General features: G+C 34.3%; 1 protein-coding gene across 5 annotated transcripts in view; it reads right to left on the bottom strand.

The window, feature by feature from the left end:
- The window catches only part of KIAA1109 (KIAA1109 ortholog), a 245,993-nt gene that overhangs the window by 11,693 nt on the left and 211,417 nt on the right, over positions 1-22,883 (bottom strand). For all 5 annotated transcript variants that reach the window (XM_023516561.1, XM_023516563.1, XM_023516564.1 and 2 more), the window contains 13 exons: positions 21,006-21,186; positions 20,401-20,497; positions 18,485-18,646; positions 17,818-17,957; positions 15,804-16,008; positions 7,562-7,756; positions 6,216-6,395; positions 4,588-4,725; positions 3,603-3,860; positions 2,554-2,704; positions 2,015-2,172; positions 1,685-1,877; positions 1,257-1,474 (listed from right to left, as the gene is read on the bottom strand). In XM_023516561.1, the coding sequence (XP_023372329.1) occupies positions 1,257-1,474; positions 1,685-1,877; positions 2,015-2,172; positions 2,554-2,704; positions 3,603-3,860; positions 4,588-4,725; positions 6,216-6,395; positions 7,562-7,756; positions 15,804-16,008; positions 17,818-17,957; positions 18,485-18,646; positions 20,401-20,497; positions 21,006-21,186 (2,276 nt within the window). The remainder of the gene's footprint in view (positions 1-1,256; positions 1,475-1,684; positions 1,878-2,014; positions 2,173-2,553; positions 2,705-3,602; positions 3,861-4,587; positions 4,726-6,215; positions 6,396-7,561; positions 7,757-15,803; positions 16,009-17,817; positions 17,958-18,484; positions 18,647-20,400; positions 20,498-21,005; positions 21,187-22,883) is intronic.

The raw sequence follows: 22,883 nt of genomic DNA, 5'->3' as shown, positions 1-22,883 counted from the left end.
AAAAAAAAAAAAAAAAGGAAGAGGTGGATACTGAAGAGAGAATGTACACAGGAGACTACAATACATATCGGGAGCTCCTAAAGCCTATTGAACATGACAGCACAGGCCTTGAAAAAGAAGACAAGAAATGTCTTGCTGAGGCCTGACCTCCCCTCAGAGCCTGTACAAAGCTCTCGGAGGACTTAATGAGCCACTGCTAGAAAGTAGGAACAGTACTGCAGCTAGCTTTCTGGGAAGAGAAATAATCTCTTAGAGTTGAGATAAGAAAAAGTTTCTCCTTTGCTCCCAATATGGCAATGGCCTCAGCCTGTCTTCCCACAAAGACCTTGAGACTTAATTCCTTTTTTGGTTGCTATGTGCGTGGTCACACCTGTTGTTTGCTCTTGCATACTGCTTCTAAATCCAGTTCCTTGTCCATTAAACTGTATCTCATTCCCCAAGTTTACAGATAACAAAGAATAGAATGTTAACAGTTACAAAAGTTAGTTACACAGTAGCTGAATCGAGATTGGAAACACTACAAGAATGATGACATACAATGCAGTTTTTACTTTACTAGTTGACTTGCTAATTTGGTAATAATGTATGTAATAAATACTGAGTTAACCCAGAGCAAAGGGCCTTCACTGTTCCTTGCACTGTTGGCATTGGTCCCCTGGGCCCACTATTTTTAAATCCTACTCTGTGTCTTCTGTCTTTATTGCCTTCATTCTCTAGTCTCCACCAAGCACTGGGGATACCCACAAGCTGTGTGTGGGCTGGCTACCCCTCCACTGTCCTATTAGAATTTCATAAGAGTAGTGACTCTGTCCACTACTAGATCTATTGTGCCTAGAATAGTGCCTAAGAATGTGGCTACTGCTTAATAAATATCTGCCAATTGAATTGCTAATTGAAAATAACTATCTGCCTAGTATCACACAAATAATGAATCTAAAGTCAGATATTCTGACTCCATAGCCTATGCTCTGAAACAGAACATGATACTGTTATAAACAGTATTTAAGAGCATGAAGTTGTTACAGTTGTAGATGCATTATAGTAGGGGGAATAGATAATAAGTAATAACTTCCCAAATGATGGCCTCTAATTCTACTGGAAATAAGGTCCTTTGTTGAGTGAATGGGATAAAGAGCCTATGGCCTATTGGGGAAGTACAGCATATAGATTATTATTGTTACTGTTATTTTTAATTAAGAACACAACATATTTAGTGAGAGATAAAGTATATATAAAGATTTAATTATAATTCTTACATTGTTCTTGTGAACTTTTCTCTAGGTTGTTAGTCACTGTCTTTGGTGGAAGATAAGGAACTGGTCCCCAGGTAGACAGAGCTCGTTTGCTGGTATCAAACTGTTGTGTGAAAAATTCCTGGAGCTTCATTCCTATTTTTATCAGGTCTGGTGTGGTTGATCTTGATATCATGACTTGGAAAATATCCCACTTCAAATCTCCATGGACAAAAATCTCACTAGAGCATAAAATAGAATCTTTATCATGTGTTTTACAGAATATGCTTTAAAAGTATAAGAAAAATTATCTTTCCCATCTAGTATTTATATTAATTGCATAATATTAAAATATTTTTCAGGAAAAATGAATTGCTTTTTTTTTTTTTTACTGGAAAATATATTAAGAATAATCATGTAAAGTGTTTGGGAAGTAATGTCTTAATAAATACCTCTTATCAGTTATGCTTGAGTCCAGTGTATTATACAGGTTTACTTTCCATTCATCCTGAAGCTTAAGATCAGCATTACTGAAGATACCCATCAGGATGCTTGAGCCCATGTAATCAACACGAGCTTCAGTAGAACCCATAGTAATCTGAATTTTGTGATTGGGTTGCTGATTAGGATGTTCAGAAATATGAGCTAAAATAGAAAAAAAAAATTCACAGAAATGTCTATGTGAAAAACTCATCAGAATCATTTCCAAAAACTCCTTTTTAAGATTTTTTTTTTTTTGGGGGGGGTAAATACATTAGATCAATTGTAAAATTTCAACATACCAACCATCTCCAAAGCATTGACATCTATGGTCCCTCCAACTACTCCTCCTTTTGAATCTAACTGTGATCTTCCCAGACCAACAGACATGCTAATCTCTCGATCACGATTACTGCCAACTGAGAGACGGCCCTGGCTCTTCAAACCACTAGTTGTCCAACTAGAAAAAGAAATTTTATTAATTAGACATATAGCTTCTAATGTCATGAATTAAAACAGAATTTAAATTAAAAATGAATTAAATTAATTATTTAAGTAAAAGATGCAAAGTTTGACAATGAAATATTTCTTATAAAAACTACATGGTAAATATTCAAATACCAATGTTGATGTTTCCTCTTTTTAGAACACATATTTCATGATTTTATATTATAATATCCTTAGAATTAAGCCATTTTCAGTATAAAACCATTTATATCTTTTAGCTACTGTTTTTACTCTCTCAAATATTTCATCATTAACAAAGATTTAGAATTGCTTTACTATAAGAAAAATTATAAATAATGATTAAATATATTTTCTTTGGATATGAATAGCTTACGTTGTATTGCCCATTACATTACTCATATTCATTTGAACGTTTAATTGCTTCAAATTGATAGCAAAAACGACAAGTGTTTCCCATGGGGTCCCTTGTTGGCTTGTTGCTTTGTTTGATTTGTTAAAAGGAGTTGATGTTTTTGAAAGTGAATCTAAAAATAGAAAAATAAAATACATGTTCATTCACATAAGTGTCAAACCAATTATAAAGCAAAAACAAGTTTTATCACTATACCCATGAAGTAAAAATATGTTATTCTTGTATAATGTTTAAGAGTTGTCATATTGACTCTAAAATAATAGTTACCATTTATTGAATGGTACTGGCAGCCTTATTTATTGAAAGTTCATAAAATTCTGTATGGTCCTCTTAAATATGAGGAAATTCTAGGGTGTATGGGGTATAGAAGCAGAGACCATTCATCACCCTGGGATTTTTCATAACCAATGAGAATATCATAAGATGCTTCTGCCAAACAGAAGCCTCAAAGATGAGGATCATTCTGAATATAGAGGCCAGCTGGGGTGCCTGTCTTTTTGTTCTTATTGACCCAGTATATATCTTTAATCCTACATTTGGTCATTATACTTTAACCTGGCCTTGTGATAGGAAGTGTGCCATTCATTTCTATACATTTGAGTATAAGTACAAGGCCATGACTAAGTGTAAGTAAAAAAGTTCAGGTAAACAATGACTAAATAAAAGAATGAATGAGAAATATTTACTTTTTCAGTATCAAATCATCTTTTGGGACCTTCACTGTAGGCTTATTTCTAAAAATAACTTGTAATATATGGAATATACTAACAATATGCTAATTTCTCTCTCCCTATCCCTTTGCAGAGCTACTTACTAGCCATCTGTCTCTCCTGGTGCCAATACTTTGAAGTGTTTGTTTTATTTGTTTTGGGTCCCCACCCCCCTCAAATCTATCATAAAAACCCAAATGTTTATCTTCCTACTGGGGCTGGGGCTGAAATCTGAGAGTAACTAAGATTTTTATCTAGGGAACACTGGAGAACTACTAATAACAAAAAATGTAGTGTTACCTCTTCGAGGAACTGAAGAATCAGATACACTCCTTGATCTTATGGAAGCTGGAGATTTTAGGTTCTGTGCTGCTGTCCCTGGTGACATGGTGCTGTTTGTCATATGCTCATTGAACACGTTAGGTGACTGAGGCATGTGAGTAAAGGAGGCTGACTGACTTGGCTGCTCCCAGGTCTTGCAGTAAGCTTTTCTTGATGATTCAGGGGAAAGGTGCTGACTTACCCCCTCAATAGAATCAGGTGTCCCTGGACCAGATGCTAGTAGAAAACAAAAAAATAATACAAAGTAACTGGGTAAAATTGCCACGATATAAAATAGTTTAACCCAGCCATCATTTCTAATCATATTACATATTCTTTCTAGTTCTCTATTAAGCAATTGTATTGAAATACACAGTTTTCAAAAAACATTACAGTATTTTATTTACTTCTCAGAGAAACTCCATGAGAAGGGCAAAACAGGCATTCTGGTCCCAGTTTATAGGTGACGGGGTTTCGAGTATTTTTCACTGTATGACTGTATGATCCTCACTCTACTTTTCACTTCCATAACTCTCTTGAGCTCATTACTACTACAATATTCAGGCCTAAGAGACAAATGCAGGCAAAGTGGTAGCATGTACCCACCATTTTCCTTTTTCTATGTTTATTTAACAATGATTAACTTGGATGGTTAAATGTATTTCCACATCTCCAGATTTTATAAGATTACAGGGTAATAATTATAGAATAAAGTGTCAGCTAGAATGTAATCTTCAAAAGGGCAAGACATTGGTGTGTTTGGTTCTGTGAAATATCCCCAGTGCTAATGTCTCCTCAATGCTTGGCATATCAGAGGGGCCCAATAGACAATTTTTAAATAAGTGAATGAGTCACATGGTGCAACTTAATCAAGTAAGACCAAGTTTATGTTATCAGTCATGGATTTTGTTACTACTGGAACCAAAATTTAAAGCACCTGATTGTAATTACATAACAAACTTACTTGGCAAATTTATAGTTTGGTCTCCGAGGAACAGACGTCTTGCAATACTTCTCCTATACCATGCTCTTGGAAATGCCAGAATTTCACTGAGTCGACGCATATCATATTTAAAGGAGGCAGACCCTATATCACAAACAGCTGATATATAAACAAAATTTGTTAGAATATTTCCAAAACCTTTAATATTTTCAGATGGTAGGTATATCTACATAGTACATAACTGAATACCAGACCCTTCAACTAAATGTCCTGTAGGCACTTGTTCTTTATTTTCTAAGTTAATAGCCTCACTGGTTCTTCAGTCATTTAAGTTAAAAGTTTGAGGTATTTTTGTCTCTTCTATTGTGCCTTATAAAACTCGTCCTCAACCTCGTGGATTCTCTTATCTTGCTCTTGAAACCGTTCCCTTTTCTTCTTTTTAACAGTTATAATTCAGGCCTTCATCTACTATTGCTTGTTCTATTTCAGCAGCCTCCTCAAGGAAACTTTTTCTCCCATCTTTTATGCTGTCATTGGCTCTCTTTCTAAAACACCAATATGAAGCTTTACCCCATTTCTTAAAAACCTCTAATGACTTATTACTGCCCAAAGGATCAGAACCTGATTCTTTTGTCTGGCATATTGAGTCCCACCACAATATGATCCTGATCTATCTTATCAGCTTTACCTCTAACCATTCCTTTCTCCTTCTGATCATACCTACTTTGTACAACCAATTAAATGTTCAGTTATACCCTATGCTTTAGCCACAGTGAAATGAAGTATGACCCAAAAGCATAATTTGATGCTTCTGTGCCATTAAATGCCATGTTGCTACTTCCAAAAATATTCCTATTTGTAAGATCTGGCCCAAATATTATTTCATTTATGAAGCTTTCTCTGATCTCCCATATAAAACATAGTTTGTTTCTTCCTCTTTATATAAAACTCCATTTCATTTATAATCTTGCACTCATTTGTCTACACAATAAGACTCTGCCTTACTCATGCCTGCTCCCCCTAGTCGCCTAGCAATCTCTGACAAAAGGTCACTGTAAAACACAGGCTTAACATTTGTTTGTTGAATAAATATTGGGTTATGTGAACATACTATATTTGTTTGATTAATAATTATAAAAGTTTTCACTCACTTAGTACTCTGAATTCTTCAAAATGTTCCATATCCATTATTTTAAATATTCAGATCATAATGCAAAGAAAATAAGTAATTTGTCTATAGCTATAAAGCTAGCAATACATATATACACAATTCAAAATATCAAAATATTCTGACACTAAGTAAAAACTTTCTAATATTACTCATCCCTATTTAGTATTTTAAGCATTTATAATTAGAAAAACAAAAAAAGTTAGAACTTTTACCAATTCATGGTAGAGCAGTGGCGAAGAAAAGTAACTTTTAGTGATTTAATGAGGCATATTTTGCCCCTTGGGTGACATGTATATCCGTTTATCTAGAAACCATATTTCTAACCTTGTAATGGACTGAGACAGTACAGTAAGCTAGACTGTTACTCTACTTTTAATAAATTTTTATCACTGAAAGCTTAACATTAAGTATACTGAATAGTTAAACACTGTTAAAACAGAGGTCATTATTTTAATTAAAAAACAATGAATTTGAATACCAGATATATTTATTAATGTAGTGTCCATTTTGCTTGCAGACTTGCTTACAGATGGACTTTCAAAAAATGAGGCACCTCCTGAACGCCTTATCCGAGACAGACTCACTTTTACAAATTCAAGGTTTATGCTAAGAGAATCTTTTCGACCAGTGACTGAAGTGGGTTCCTCATCCACATTCCCTTAAAAGAAAAGACAAACAAAAAAACCCTCACATCTATATACATATATACACACAGAGCTGTCTATTATAATTAGATAAAAACTATCCAATTCATTGTAGTATGCCATCAACTAAAATCACTTGAGGTAAAAATTTAAGCATCATGATCTAATGAGCATTAGCATTCTTAGTTTAATAGATTCAAGCCCATAAATAAAACTGGGGATTTTTACAACCCTTTTCCAAAAACAAAAACTCAATTTGACATGGGAGTATATGTGTCATTGTTATTTGTCTAAATACAAGTTAAGATATAATTCACTAATAACAAGATCCTATGCATTAGTGGTTCATCTGTACTTTAAAATGCCAATGAAATTTAATTTCACTAAATAACTAACTTTAATAGTCTTATTTAAATTAACAAACATGATACATACACTTTAAAATTTTAATTTTTATACAGTTTCTTATACAAATAGATAATGATTTGGTAAGATATTTAAACATTTAAGTAACATAAGTAACTTCTGATATCCAGGGATAACTGTGCTGTTTATACCATTTATAAAATAGTCTGAATTTTTAGATTCTTAATTTTTCAGAAATTCTTATTGCATATTTCTACTTAATAATAGGGACAAGATAGATAATTATCAAAAGGAAAAATATAAAAATCTTCTGATTTTAGTTTATATCCCTTATTAAGAGCATTATGATTTATGAACAAAAAGCTTGAAAAGATGTTTGAAAAGCTTGAAAAAACAAAAGATACTATTCAACCATAAAAAAAGATGGAGATTTTGTATCTTTTGTTACAACTTGGATGGATTCAGAGAACATTCTCTTAAGTAAAATGTCACGAGAATTGAAAATCAAGCATCCCATACACTCAATATTAAGTTGAAACTTTGTAGATTAACAATAATGGGCAGAAATGTGAGAAAAACTCAATAAAATTCAAGAAAGAAGGGGAGAGGGGTGTGGTAAGTTCCCACCTAACAGGTACAATGTACAGGTAAATGGTACAATTCCTGGGTAAAAGATACAACTACAACCCTGACTTTACCTTATAAACATAATGTAACCTCATATTACTCTGAAATAAATTTAACAAAAAAAGAAATTTTATTAAAAAAAAAAGATGCTATAAATTTGGAAAAGACACAAATATGCAAAGTATACCTAATCCTCCTGATCCAGGTGTAAGGCCAGCAGTTTTTTGTTTTCCTGCTCCATAAGGATGAAATACATAAAGGGAGAAGTCGGACATGCATGCAGTGAAGCTCAAGCCAGATGAACTACTGCTTGAACTGGTCAGATCTGATTGACTACTACTATGTCGACTTCTGCCAAGAGGGCTGCCTAATCCTGACGAACCTACAGTGAATACAAGAAATTCAGAATATTTATAAGCAGCAAGAAAATAAAAGTCACAATATGTTCTTGAGAACCAAACATAACTTCAGTAAAACAGAACCACATACTAACTGAGCAACAGATTCAAACTCTTAAATTTGAAATGAGGACTTAGACTTATTTTCTAATTAAGTTACATTACAAACCAGGGTTGAACAGTCTGCTAATCTTTAAAACAATCATTTATACATATGTTTGGTCTACTGTATGGTTTCCTATTTATTTTCTCCTTTGTTCCACTGAAAGTAGGCAGTGAAGAGTTAGGTTTAAGCAAAGAGAAAGGAGAACAAACTAAAAAATCTGTATCAAAAACCTGGATTCCATGTTTTAGTAGATGGCGGTGAAGAAAGTAAAAAAGTCTTTTTCTCTTAGAGAGCTACGTGTCCCTACTGGCAACATTTACCAGCGATGGACAAGCAAATTCTAAATAAACTTTAACATAAGAAATGAGAACTCTTAAATAGAACATTATAAAATTTTCTGCTGATTCCAAAATCTATCTCCAGACTAGACTTCTTTGGATTTACGTATGTACAACTGTCCACTTGACCTCATAATAGAATGGGTCAGAGGTCTTTACAGTTTTTCATGTCCAAAGCTGTACTCTCGATCTTTTTCTTTGCATTTGCTTTTCTTCCAGTGGTCCCCACCTCCAGTAAGTGAACACTTCATGAAAATAGCTCAGACAGAACTCTGGGAGTTACCTGTCATTCTTCCTACTCCTGACTCTCTGTCATGCAATTTATCACCATAACATTTCTATAGCTCACATACACGTAAAATAGAGCCTATCCATTTTCCTCCATCTCCAACTGCTATTTTAAACAATCATTGACTGAAATGGATAACTGCTCTGCCTGCTTCATTCCACTCTAATCAACTTCGACACTGTAGCTGAACTGGTCATCTAAAAGTAGAAATCGGAATCATGTCCATCCACTTCTCTACTTTAACTTACCTGTTAGTGGTTTCTCCACATGATCTGGCTCTTTCCTGTCTCTTTAAATCTAAACCTTTCTTACACCAGCTTCCATTATAGTAGTATTTTTTTCTTTTTGTTTCACAAAGTTGCCAAACATTTTCCTGCTTCATGGGTTTTATATTCTCTATCAGTAGTGTTCATTCCCCCAACTCTCTGCTTGGCTAACTTATACTCACCCACTTCATGTTTCCATTTAAAATAAGCTTGTTTGCTTGGCTATTAATTGCTTCTCCAAATCTGGTTTAGTTTCTACATTAGCCAGGACCATGTCTATTAGCTCAGTTCACCATAGCATACCTAACCCCTAGCACTGATCCAGACCACATAGACATTCAGTAAAAATCCTTTGAAAGAATGGATATTGTTATAATGTATATATTTTCTATATATTTAGTTTCATCATCATTCCTTGAATATTTTTTGATGATAAAATGAGGGGTGCTATTCATTTTTGTTATTTTCTACAGTATCACAAAATGTGGGCATAAAACAGAGTTCTTCATTTTATATTCCTTTCACTATCCTCACATAGTGCATATATACTGCTATAATATAATAGTTTAGGTGCTAATAAGTCATGTGACTTTTATTATTAAGACAAAATTGGGGTGGTGCCTGTGGTTCAAAGGATTGGGGCACTGGCCCCATATGCCAGAGGTGGTGGGTTCAAACCCAGCCCCAGCCAAAAACTGCAAAAAAAAAAAAAAAAAAAAAAAAAAAAAAAAAAAGACGAAGCTGAACATTCCAGAAGAGAAATGAGCATGGGCATATATTTATCTCCTCTTCCCAAGAAATAGCCAATAAAGTAATAGAAAACAAAATGAAATAATGAGATCCCATTTTAACCCATCACATTGACAGTAATTGAAAATAAATTTAAAGCTGCTTTGGGAATAATACAACAAACTGCTGACAATACACATGTGGTGAGAGTGCAGAAATCTTACAGTCTTATCAGAGATTAAAAGTATCAAATACTTTTGGTCATACTCAACAGGGAGGAGGTGGTGAGCTGGATACAGTGTATGATCTGGAACAGTGGAAATCTCAGGAATTAGTCAAGTGAATGCTACTGGCTGGGACTGGTTGGCCATCCAGAGGTCTGGGACGGGAGGAAACCTTTCTGGAGTTTTCAGTAGTTGTGCGTTAAGTGGAAAGCTTGGAAAAGTGGGTGGACTCGAATAGTATACAGCAACCAGATGCAAATGCTAGTTAAGAGTGGATTTGCCATAGGTTTGGTGGCTGGTGAGGCAGCCATACTGAGAAGGTCTTGGAGACCAGGGGGCTGCCATTGTGGGAAGGTCGTGAGAAGATCTGAGCAGGGGTCTAAAGTACAGCTGTCTTAATTCCACCTGCTGGGATCAGAATGCCACTCTTGGGACTGAATGAGGGACTCCTGCACCCCATGGGAACTGAAGGCACGGGGCACTGTGATATCTACCCCTGAAGGATTCTTGTGAGCTTTAAGATCCCAACCCAGAGTCTGAAGGCTGGGGAAACAATCAGGTGATCACCAAAGGTATCTAAGTTTGGAATAAGGACCATAGAGGTTGCTGGCTGTGCTCTCTGTAACCTAAAAAAACCATAACACCACCTGGTGTGCTGGTGACACATTGCAACATACTGTCATCAACAGCAAGGATTTCTGTTTGAAATGAAGGAGGCAGTGAGAAGTAAAAAGGAGGACAAGAAGGTGAACAAGAAGAAAGAACACATGAGGAGGAACCAACAGAAAAATTCAGGCAACATGAAAAGCCAAAACAGAGGAACTCTCCCAAGGGACCATGAGTTAGCTACTGCAGAAGACTCTACCTATAAAGATTTAATTGACTTGACAGAAAGAGAATTTAAAAGATGGATAATACAGACAAAAAAAGGAATGGATGAGAAAATGGAAAGATAGAACCAAAAGTCAGACAAGAGAAATGTAGACTATAGAAAGGATATGGTAGAGCTTAAGGAAATGAAGGAGAAAATCAGAGAATATAAAGATGTAGTAGAAAGTATCAAAAATAGGTTAGACCATGGAGAAGAAAGAACTGCAGAGCTAGAAGATAAAGTTTTCAAGTTAACCCAGGTAGTTAAAGAGGCAGAAAAGAAGAAAGAGAAAGCAGAACAGGTACTTTGAGAACTACAAGATTCCATGAAGCATTCAAATATATGACTAATAGGGATTCCCAAAAGGGAAGAAGATTGTCCCAAAGGAATGGAAGCTCTACTGGAGATTATCATAACTGAAAACTTCCTAAGTTTTACTAAAGACCCTAACATACTCCTTCAGATGGATATTAAACCCAGGTCATCTCAACTCAGAGTCTCTCCAAGACATTGTAATGAACTTATCCAAAATCAAGATGAAAGAAAAAATTCTGCAAGCTGCCAGGAGTAGGATGACAGCAGACTTTTCAACTGAAATCTTTCAAGCAAGAAGAGCATGATCATCTACCTCAACATTCTTAAACAAATGTTCTTAAACAAGCAATTTTCAGCCCAGAATTCTGTATCTTGCTAAACTAAGCTTTAAAACTGATGGAGAAATCAAATCTCTTGTGGATATACAAGCTCTGAGAAAATTAGCCACAATAAGAGCAGCTCTACAGGAAATACTTAGACCTATTTTCAACACTGACCACCCCGATGGACCACCAGCAAATTAAACACACAGAAGCTAAAGGTCAAAACTTAGCTTCCACAATGGCACAAAGGATAAAACTACATAACGGACTTTCACAAAGTAAGATGAATAGAATTGCACCAAACTTATCAATTCTCTCAATAAATGTCAATGGACTGAATTCACCACTGAAGAGGGTTAGGCTGGTTGCCTGGATAAAAAGGCACAGACTATCTATAAACTATCTTTAGGAGACACACCGAGCCTTGAAGGACAAATCAAGACTGAAGGTTAAGGGATAGGAAACAGTATTTCAAGCAAATGGAAATCAGAAGAAAGGAAGGTTGCAATCTTCTTGTCAGATATAAGAGGATTTAAAGCAACTAAAGAGAGACAAAAATGGTCACTTTATACTGGTCAAGGAACAATACAACAAGAAGGCATTTCAATTTTAAATATTTATGCACCCAACTTAAATGCTCCCAGATTTATGAAACAGACCTTGATGGGTCTAAGAAATATGATATTCTATAAAACCATAATAGTTAGGAATTTTAATACCTCTCTGATAGAACTGGACAGATCCTCTAAACCAGTGGTTCTCAACCTTCCTAATGCCGCGATGTATTTTCATCGTTACAAAGGGGTCACAACCCACAGGTTAAGAACTGCTGCTCTAAACAGAAACTAAATTAAGGTACAAAAGACTTAAATGTGACCCTAGAACAAATGAGATTAATAGAAATTTACAGAACACACTATCCCAAAGGTAAGGAATATACATTTTTCTCCTTAGTACATGGTACATACACCAAAACTGACCACATCCTAGGATACAAACCAAACATCAGCAAAATTAAAAGAATAGAAATTATACCTTGTATCTTCTCAGACCACAAGGCAATAAAGATGAAACAACTCCAACATCCCCACAGAAAGACTTGGAAATTAAACAACTTTATGCTGAATGACAGTCGGGTTCAAGAAGAGATAAAAAAGGAAATCATTAAATTCCTACACACAACAACAACAAAGACACAAGTTACCAAAAACAGTCTTAAGAGGGAAATTTATTGCATTAGATACCTGCATTTGAAAAACAAAAAGAGCATCAACAAACTCATGACTGCCTCGGTACCTGTAGCTCAGTGGTTACAGCATCAGCCACATACACTGGGGCTGGCAGGTTCCAGTGTGACCTGGATCTGCTCAACAACAATGACAACTACAACAACAACAAAAAAAATAGCTGGGTGTTGTGGTAGGCACTTGTACTATTTGGGAGGCTGAGACAAGAGAATTGCTTGAGCCTAAGAGTTTGAGGTTGCTGTGAGCTATGACGCCATGACATCTCACTAAGGGTCGTGGGGGAAAAAAACCCCAACAACAACAACAACAACTCATGAACCATCTTATGGAATTGGAAAAAGAAGAACAATCTAATTCCAAACCCAGCAGAAGAAAAGAAATAACGAAAATTAAATAAGAGATTAATGAAACTGAAAACAAATTATTCAGAAAATTAATGAATCAAAAAGTTGGCTTTTTAAAAAAATAAATGAAATTGATAAACTTTTGGGCAGAATAACTAGAAACAGTGAAGTAAAATATCTAATAACTTCAATCAGAAATGATAAAGGGGAAATAATAATAAATGCCACAGAGATATAAGAGATCATCTCTGAATACGACAAGAAACTCTTATGCCCAGAAATTTGACAATGTGGAGAAAATAGACCAATATATGAAATCACATCCTCTTCCTAGACTTAATCAAGAAGAAATAGATCTCTTGAATGGACAAATTTCAAGAACTGAGAGCGAAGAAAAAATAAAAAAATTTTCCAACAAGAAAAAGCCCTGGTCCAGATGGCTTCTCACCAGAATTCTATCAAATCTTCAAAGAAGAGCTTATACACATACTGCAGAAATTATTCCAAAAAACTGAGAAGGAAGGAATCTTCTGCAACACATTCTATGAAGCAAACATTACCCTGATACCAAAACTGAGAAAAGACCAGTCTTAAGAGGGAAATTTATTGCCTTAGGTACTTAATTTGAACAACAGAAAGAGAGCACATCAACAAACTCGTGGTTCTGTAGGAGAATTTCAGACCAATTTCAATAATAAATATATTTGCAAAAATTCTCAATAAAATCCTAGCCAATAGAGTACAGCCACACAGTTACAAAAGTCATTCATCACAATCAAGTTGTTTTCATCCCAGGGATGCAAGGCTGGTTTAACATATACAAGGCCATAAACTTAATTCACCATATCAACGGAAGCAAAAATAAAGACCATATGATCCTCTCAATAGATGCAGAAAAAGCATTTGATAAAATTCAGCAACCTTTTCTAATTACAACACTTAAGAATTTAGGCACAGGTTGCACATTTCTTAATCTGATTGAAGCCATCTATGACAAACCCAGTATAATATTATACTGAATGGAGTAAAACTAAAAGCTTTTCCTCTTAGAACTGGAACCAGACAAGATTATCCTCTGTCACCACTGCTATTTAACACAGTGCTGGAAGTTCTCGTCTCTCTGGCAAGAGAAGGGAATAAAGGGCATCCAAATGGAGGCAGGGGAGGTCAAACTCTCACTCCTTGCCAATGTTACAATCTTATACTTAGAGAATCCCAAAGACTCAACCACAAGACTCCTGGAAGTGATCAAAAATCAATGTCCACAAATCAGTACCCTTTGTATATGCTGATAACAGCCACGATGAGAAGCTAATCAAGAACACAATTCCCTTCACAGTAGCTTCAAAGAAAATGAAATACCTAGAAATATTCATAAGATAAGAGGAGAAGGACCTTTACAAAGAAAATTACAAAACTCTAAGAAAAGAAATAGCACATGATATTAACAAATGGAAGAACATACCATGCTTATAGCTGGGAAGAATCAACAGTGTGAAAATGTCTATACTACCCAAAGGAATCTACAGATGTAGATGTAATCCCCATTAAAATACCATCATCATACTTTCAAGAATTAGAAAAAACAACTCTTTGTTTTATATGGAACCAGAAGAAACCCTATATAGCCAAGGCAATTCTTATTAATAAAAACAAAGTTGGGGGTATCACCTTACCAGACTTTTGTCTATACCAAGGCCATAGTGATCAAAACAGCATGGTATTGGTACAAAAACAGAGACACTGACATTTGGAACAGAATAAAAAACCATGAAATGAAACTAACCTCTCACAGCCACCTGATCTTTGATAAATCAAACAAGAATATACACTGGGGAAAAGAATCTCTATTCAATAAATGGTGCTGGGAGAAATGGATAACCACATGTAAAAGACTGAAACTAGACCCACACTTCTCATCGCTTACAAAAATTGATTTGAGATGGATAAAAGATTTTTAAAAAATGGTCATACCCTCTAACCTAGAAATTCCACCTTTAAAAAATTATCCTAGGACATCTTTGTTTATGAATATTTATGTAAAAAGATATTAATTTTAATACTATTTAAAAACAAAAAAACAAAGAAAGTCAGGAAATCTCAAGTATATGAATAAAATGAATTATTATACAGCTATTAAAGTTATTTTAGCAATAAATATTTAATAATTTGGGAAAGTACCTGTGATATTTTAAATTTTAAGAAGTTACATAGCAGAAGAGGGCATATTTCATTTTTGCCTAGGAAAAAGATTGTATCACTACAAACATGCTATAGAGGAGGAACTGATAACACTGATCATCTAACAAAGAGATACTATTTCTTATTTTTACTTCATATTTAGTACTTTTCCATTTTCTGCATTACCTATAAAGAACAATGAGTTACTTTTATCATCAGAAAATGTGTTTTCAAAAGCCAATCCTACCACATCAGTATTCTGTTGACAGCAGAACTCCAGCAGCAATATTTTGGAGCTAAGTATATGCGTTCGATGATAGTTGACCACAACAGCAAAAACTCTATTTCTAAGAAATCAATCTTTTATTTTAAACTGCCATTTAAAAAAAAATATGCTACAAAATCCTTATAAGATAGCACTATATCTCTTATTTTCCATGGGTAACACTAATTATACTTAAATGTAAAATATAACTTAATATAAAACATTCAAAAGTACTTGAATCTGTGATTATACAACAGTTACGTCATAGTACTTGGGGTGTGTACATTGAAAGCCAACACGAAAATGTTATCTTCCAGTTGTTAAAAATATGGACTAAAGAGTGTTCAAGTTCAGGTAACACATGAAATATACTCAAAACTTTGGTCTGTTATAGATTTTTTGAATAAATACTCTAATCCTGAAATGTTCTCCTTTTCTAAATATATTAAAAATATCTATTAATTACTATTAAATTATCTATTTAAAAACAGTATTTGGCTTTATACCAGAGGAATAAAAGAATGTTTCTATACCTGGTATTCCAGTTTTGCTAGCAGAGGTCTTTGTTCCACTCTGAATTGTAGCATTACCTCCAGGGGATAAAGTCTCTGCAGGATATGTACTCCCTAAAGTCTCCAGTTCTCCTCTATTTGAAGAAAACACCAAGTCCAGAGACGGCAGCTTTAGCATGCATTCCACTCTTGATACTGGTAAACAGCTAAACTTGATCTGTGAGGGCTAAAAATAACAGCCAAAAATAAAGTTTTCTAGGAACTAGATGGTTAAGAATTTTCATATTGGGTAAAAGTTACATTTGATTTTCATCTCCATTCATTATACTAAATTTATCATATTTTCTCATTTGACACCTTTTTTTTTTTTGAGAAAGGGTCTCACACTCTGTTGCCTGGGCTGGGTGCAGTGGGGTTATCATAACTCACTTCAACCTCAAATTTCTGGGCTCAAACGATCCTTCTGCCTCCCAAAGTGCTAAGACTATAGGCATGAGACACTACAACCGGTCTTCATTTGACACTTAAAGCTTATTTTGTGTTTGATATCCTAGTGTTTTTGCATAGAAGCATGCTATATAAATCAAAACTTGTGGTAAAAATGGTATCATTTCAAAAAAGTAAGTATTTAAGGAACCATCTCTGAACAATAAATCTAGTTGACCCTTAACAACATGGGTTTATTAAAAACACAGTATCACAGGATATGAAGCTCTCATACACAGAGGGCTGTTTTTTTTGTGTGTGTGTATGGGGATTCCTCAAGGCTGACCATGGGTCTTTGGTATGCATGAATTTTGGTACATGGGAGAGGGAGTGGTTCTGGAGCTAATCCCCCAAGTATAGCAAGGGATGACTATTTAGACATTTAGATAACTCAGAACCTTAAAAACACTTATGTTCATACTAAACTTGTTCATAATCAAGTATTTTAAGGGAATTAATTTCACATATTTTAAAATTTAAGAACATTATAATATTAATAACAAAGTTTTTATAAACCCTCAAAGTCCTTGTCCATTGTATATTTGTATTAGACCTTCAAAAAAGCCAATGCAAAACTCTAGAATATCAAACTGAAGCTCTTTTGGCCAAATTGTTATTACAGAAAATAGTTGGAACAGAGGAACATTAGTGTTTCTTTCATTCTTCAGACTGATTATAAGATTTTAACTGATGTTACTATCAGTTACTAAACCCTAAAGTCTGAATACAAGTAGTTTTTAAATACTCCTTAATAAACAGATTTAATCACATGCTAGTAGATATTCCCAAAGGCCTATCAATAGGACTGGATTTTAGAATAAAATATTAAATAAAAACTTCATATCTCTTAGCAAAAATTTTAACATAGGTACTATTGTGATTTTATATCTCAGTTACACTTTCTATTAGCCCAGAAGGAATCGCAATGGCAAGAAATGGAAGTGTCATAATAAAAATGGCATTAAGATGCTTAAAAAGGGCTTTAATTTTTATATTTGCCACAAGAGTGTGAGTTCTAAATTTTGAAGCCCCCAAATCCATGAAACTTTTCATAGAAAAGTGAATATAGATGATCTCTGAGGATGTGTTTTCTATTTCACAAGGCTACAAAATTGATATTCAGTAGAAATTATACTTCAAGTACTCATAAAACAATTGTTTCACTTTTAGTACAGTATTCAATAAACCAGATGAGATATCAACACTTTATTATAAAGTACTCTTTGTGTTAGAAGATTTTACCCAACTGTATGCTAATGTGTTAAGAGTACATTTCAGTAGGTTAGGGTTATGTTAGGCATATTAAATGCATTTGGTAATATTTTCAGAATGTAATGCCACCACAAGTTGAGGAGCATCTGTATACACATAAAATTTTACATGTACTTTAGGCAACCTCCAATCCATCATAGACATACTAAGTAAAAGTCCATGAAGCCAAGGTTAAGAAAACTAAAAAAAAGGAAATAACACTGAAATGTTCAAATAAACTTAAGAAAAACACACACATTTTTCTTTAGGACAAAAAGGAATAAATGAAATAAATTACCTGAACTCGTACATAAACTACAACATCTACAGGGAAGGAAGAATAAGCAGATGTCGAAGATGATACTAGTGATGTTGTTGATTCTTCCATAGGATCTGGTATTTCAAAATGTCCCATATCTTCATCCTGTGAGCTGATAGCTGTTAAAGTATTTAGTTCCAAGTTTTATTATAAAGTCAAGAACAAACTATTTAGTAAAAGATTTTCATCTCTTATGCTCGATGAAATCAGAGGTATAAACACCCAGGAACATTTGCTTCTGCAACCCATCATGCTACAATTCTTCCCCTATCCAAATATTTTGCTTACTTTCCCAAACTCAAATTTGCCTGATAAACCAAACACTACAAGGAAACAGTGATTATGCTCTTGCCCTAAAGAAAATTTCAGTCCATGATACATACCCTTAATGTAGGACCTAAGGATGGAAACTTTGTTTTTAACTAGCTCTGGCCATGGGAAAATTATATAGCCTCCCTAGGACCTAGTTTCTTCATTTGCAAGTGAGGATTAGATGATCTCAAGTTTGTTTACAGTTATATTAATTCTTTTATATTTATAATTGAATATACTATGTAATAATGGATAACAGCATTAAGAAATCCTTCTAAGTAAAAAAAATCCCAAAATATACATGATGGGGAAGTATATTAAGGAGGATACTTACCTGTATAATTCCTTTCAATTGGTGTAATTGGGATAGTTTCCAGAGCCTTTTCCAGGAAGTCTAATAGACAGGGACTAATAACCATTTCTTCTGGCAATGACTGAAGTGCTACCCAGGCATATAACTTGGCTGTTTTTACTCCTCCACTTCCTTTTCCTTTGGCTAGAACATTTATAAAATTATCATTAAACATAAGACAATTTTGTAAAAAATCAGAATTATATGATCATTTAATCAGGTAAAGCACCTTATAAATAAGACTGTAAGAGAAAGCAATAAAAATGGCAGGATGATAGAAATGATACATTAATGTTAGAATACAAAGATAACTAATGACATATAGGATAGTTATTCCTATTTGCTCTAGGTCACAAATTTTGGTCCAAATTTTCCACTTTATACTTTGGTAGTCTTTCATCAGCATTAGTCCTTTTGTCCATTTAAGAAGATATAGAAAATTTTAACTAAGAATTATTTGATGGCAAGCGAGGAAAAATGTCATTGTTTCCCAGCTTTTCATATTATGCTCAGCTTGCACATAGTTAACTTGCTTCCATACATAGGATGGCATCTTTCTTCTACCTATTTCTGCTTCAATAAAGTGAACAGAATATCTAACAAAAACTTGGCTAACTTTGTCTTAGGTTTCCAAACCTAACATTTAGTTGTGTAAATCTACGAAAGACATTCAACTTCTTTGAGACTTAACTTTCCCCATTTATAAAACAGGATAGTAAAATCTGCCATGCACTTAACGGGCACAGAGGTGTCCTGTCAATTGAAAAGTGATAGAAAAATATGAGCCATTATCATTATGCTAACTATTTTAAAAGGTTTATGTATCAAGTTCTGTCTCCCAAAGGAAACTTTTTCAAATAATTCTTATCTAGTCAAATAAATTATTTGTTTCTAAATAAATACCCCCCTTTTCCTAAATTCTACCATGTACGTAAGCTATCATTCATGTGTTATGGCAGCCAAATTCCAAGATGGTTTCCAATGATCCTCGCCTCCTGGTATACAATCTCTTGTGTAATTCCCTCCCACACTCATCTGTATGATCAATAAGACACTGTAGAAGTGATGGCTAAGCCCTAAAAGACATCGCAGCTTTAGCCATTTCTCTTTTAGATCGCTTCTTTTGAGGGAAGTCAACTACCTGGTCATGAGAACACTCAAGCAGCCCAGTGGATAGACTGACATGGGGAGGAACTAATCATCAATCAGCCAGTCATCTGGGACATGACAGAAATAGGTTTTCTAGCTCTCGTAAAATATTCAGAGGATTGTAGCCCTAGCCAACCCAACCTCATAAAAAACCATGAGTTAGATCCATTGAGCCATACTGCTCCTGCATTTCTGGTCAACAGAAACTGTGTTTGAGGTTATAAGTCACTAAATTTAGGGTAATTTCTTATGCAACAATAGATAATTAATAAATGTGGTTAAGGTCAACATACTGTCTTAAATGTGTAAATTTGATATTTTCATCTGTTGGTAAGCTTGCAAATTTGAACTATATAAAACTATCCTTTTCTAAATATACATAGACCTAAAAGTTTAATTAAGCAAACTATTTGGTATGTTAAGTTTATCTTATAACAGACAACCTAAAGTAATTATCAATCTGAAAAATGGTCAAAAGTAGTTGGCCCCACACTTCTATATATTCATTTCACATAGTCATTATTTACATGTCCATGTTCTTTTCCTTACAGGTGAATTTGTAAGTCTCAATAGAGCAAATAGGTGATGACAAAAATTAAGTTAATTAAAAAATGACAAAAATAGAGCATATTCTCCTTAAATACCTGAGGGAAGAGGTGGGGGCTGGGGAGGAAGTAAGGTGTTAGTCTTGCTCTGGACAGTGCAAGATAAAGGAGGAGAAGGAGGAGATGCTGCACTATCTTTCATACCATACAGCTTGGACTCTTTGGAAAGTGTTCTTGGCAAGGAAGATCCCCTTGAGGCATTAGGTGATTCAGTCTTTAATGTCTTGGAATTGTAATGCAACTGTATTAAAACAAATAAAATTTTAGATTTAAAATTATTCAGATGAGGAAAAACAAGAAATATATAAAAATGTGGTAGAAAGATCACTAGTCCAGGAGTCAGATGACTCAGTTCAGACTTTTACAAATTAGCTTTGTGATCCTCGCTATATTATCTGTGTTTTTCATTTTTTAAATTAAAAAGGTAATTCCAGATAATCTTTAAAGTTCCTTCCAGCTCAATAGTATATTATTCTATAACTTTAGAACCAAAAAACTGTTCTTTAATGAAGTTGGATCAGGCAAGGATTTAGCAAGTATGTTTGAATGTCTACAGAGAAGAAAATTAACTTCTTTATGGCAAACTTTCATGGAAAAAGCTGTTTAAAAAAAGAGACAACCTCCAATTTAGATGTTCTTACGTTCATGATATGGCTGTATTAGACAAAAAACTCACAAAGTTTCAGTTTAATAGAATGAGCATTGTTACTAATAATTTAATCTCTTATAGTAGGCAACTAGGCTTTTACCTTTACATCAACTCCAGGAATGTAAAATACTGTTGTTTCTAAGTCACTAGGCTTTGTTTGCAGAGATGATGGAACTTTTTTGCCAGTCATTAAATGAGTGGTAGAAGCATAATTTGCTTGAAATTTCTTCTTTTTTGAAGGAGAATCTTGATCTAAGCTCCTGGAACTCCGATCATAACTCCTATGAATAAAAAAAGTTTTATCTTTTTGTAATAAAAAGAATATATTTATCTCTTCTCTTGCTTAAAAGCAAAGTTTTATTTATATAGTAAACAGACTGTAATCTCCATTTAAAAAGTTTAAAAAGTAAAGCTCAGCAGTATCTGTAGCTAAACTGGTTAATACCTCGAATATGTGACATAAATGCTATATATGTTCCATAACTACATATGGGAGTTACCTTTATTCTTTACCAAGTTCATGACTATTTCACTTGAACACATAAGGCAGAACTCGATGAACTTGCCCTTTAGGTATTAAAAACCAGCTATTATTATGGATCAGTATGGTTCAACCAAAACTAAACTAAAGTCATTCTTTTTTATTATCACTACCATATTTGTAGGAGAATTTAACTGTTTAAATTGCCTTTTAATTTTGCTATTTTTATAAAAGCCTGATTAGACAAACAGATCACTGAAAAAATCTTTTATTATGGAAAATTTCAAGCATATAAAATGTAAACAGAGGCTTGGCGCCTTTAGCTCTGGCTAGGGCACTGGCCACATACATTGGGGCTGGTGGGTTGGAACCCCACTCCGGCCTGCCAAACAATGACAACTACAACAAAAAAAATAGCTGAGTGTTGTAGCAGATGCCTGTAGTCCCAGTTACTTGGGACGCTGAGGCAAGAGAATCACTTAAGCCCAAGAGTTGCATGTATATGGGAGGTGGCTGTGAACTATGATGCCATGGCACTCTACCTAAGGGTGATGTATGAGACTGTCTCAAAAGCAAAATAAAAGTAAACAGAATAGTATTATTAATTATCCCCATATGCCCATTACCCAGCTTCAACAGGTGTTAGTATTTTGCCATTCTTTTATCTACATTTCTACCCATCCACTCAATTATAACCATTATTAATTTTTTTATTAAATCATAGCTGTGTACATTAATGCAGTCATAGGGTACAGTGTGTTGGTTTTATATACAATTTGAAATATTTTCACCAAACTGGTTAACATAGCCTTGATGGCATTTTCTTATTTTGTTAAGACATTTATATTCTGCACTTAGAAAGATTCACATGTACCCTTGTAAGATGGACTGTAGGTGTGGTCCCACCAATCATTCTACCACTACCCATCCTACCCACCCTCCCTCTCCTCCATCTCTATATTCTTGGGCTATAATTGGGCTATAGCTTTTGTATGAAAGCTATAAACTAGTTTCATAGTAGGGCTGCATACATTAAATACTTTTTCTTCCATTCCTGAGATACTATGCTAAGAAGAATATGTTCCAGCCGCATCCATGTAAACAAGAAGCAGGTAAAGTCTCCATCTTTCTTTAAGGCTGCATAATATTCCATGGTATACATATACCACAATTTATTGATCTGTTTGTGGATTGACAGGCACTTGGGCTTCCTCCATGATTTAGGAATTATGAATTGGGCTGCAATAAACATTCTGGTGCAAATATCTTTGTTGTAATATGATTTTTAGTCTTCTGGATATATACCTAATAGAGGAATTGCAGGATCAAATGGCAGGTCTATTTTTAGTTCTTTAAGTGTTCTCCACAAATCTTTCCAAAAGGGACAAATTAGTTTGCATCCCCACCAGTAATGTAGAAGTGTTCCCCTTTCTCCACATCCACGCCTGCATCTCTGGTTTTGAGATTTTGTGATGTGGGCTAATCTTACTGGAGTTA

Source organism: Otolemur garnettii, unplaced genomic scaffold, assembly GCF_000181295.1.
Source record: "Otolemur garnettii isolate 467f Iridium unplaced genomic scaffold, OtoGar3 scaffold00093, whole genome shotgun sequence".
NCBI lineage: Eukaryota > Metazoa > Chordata > Mammalia > Primates > Galagidae > Otolemur > Otolemur garnettii.
The sequence above is the reverse complement of the archived record's forward strand: the minus strand, read 5'-3'. Positions and strand labels throughout refer to the sequence as shown.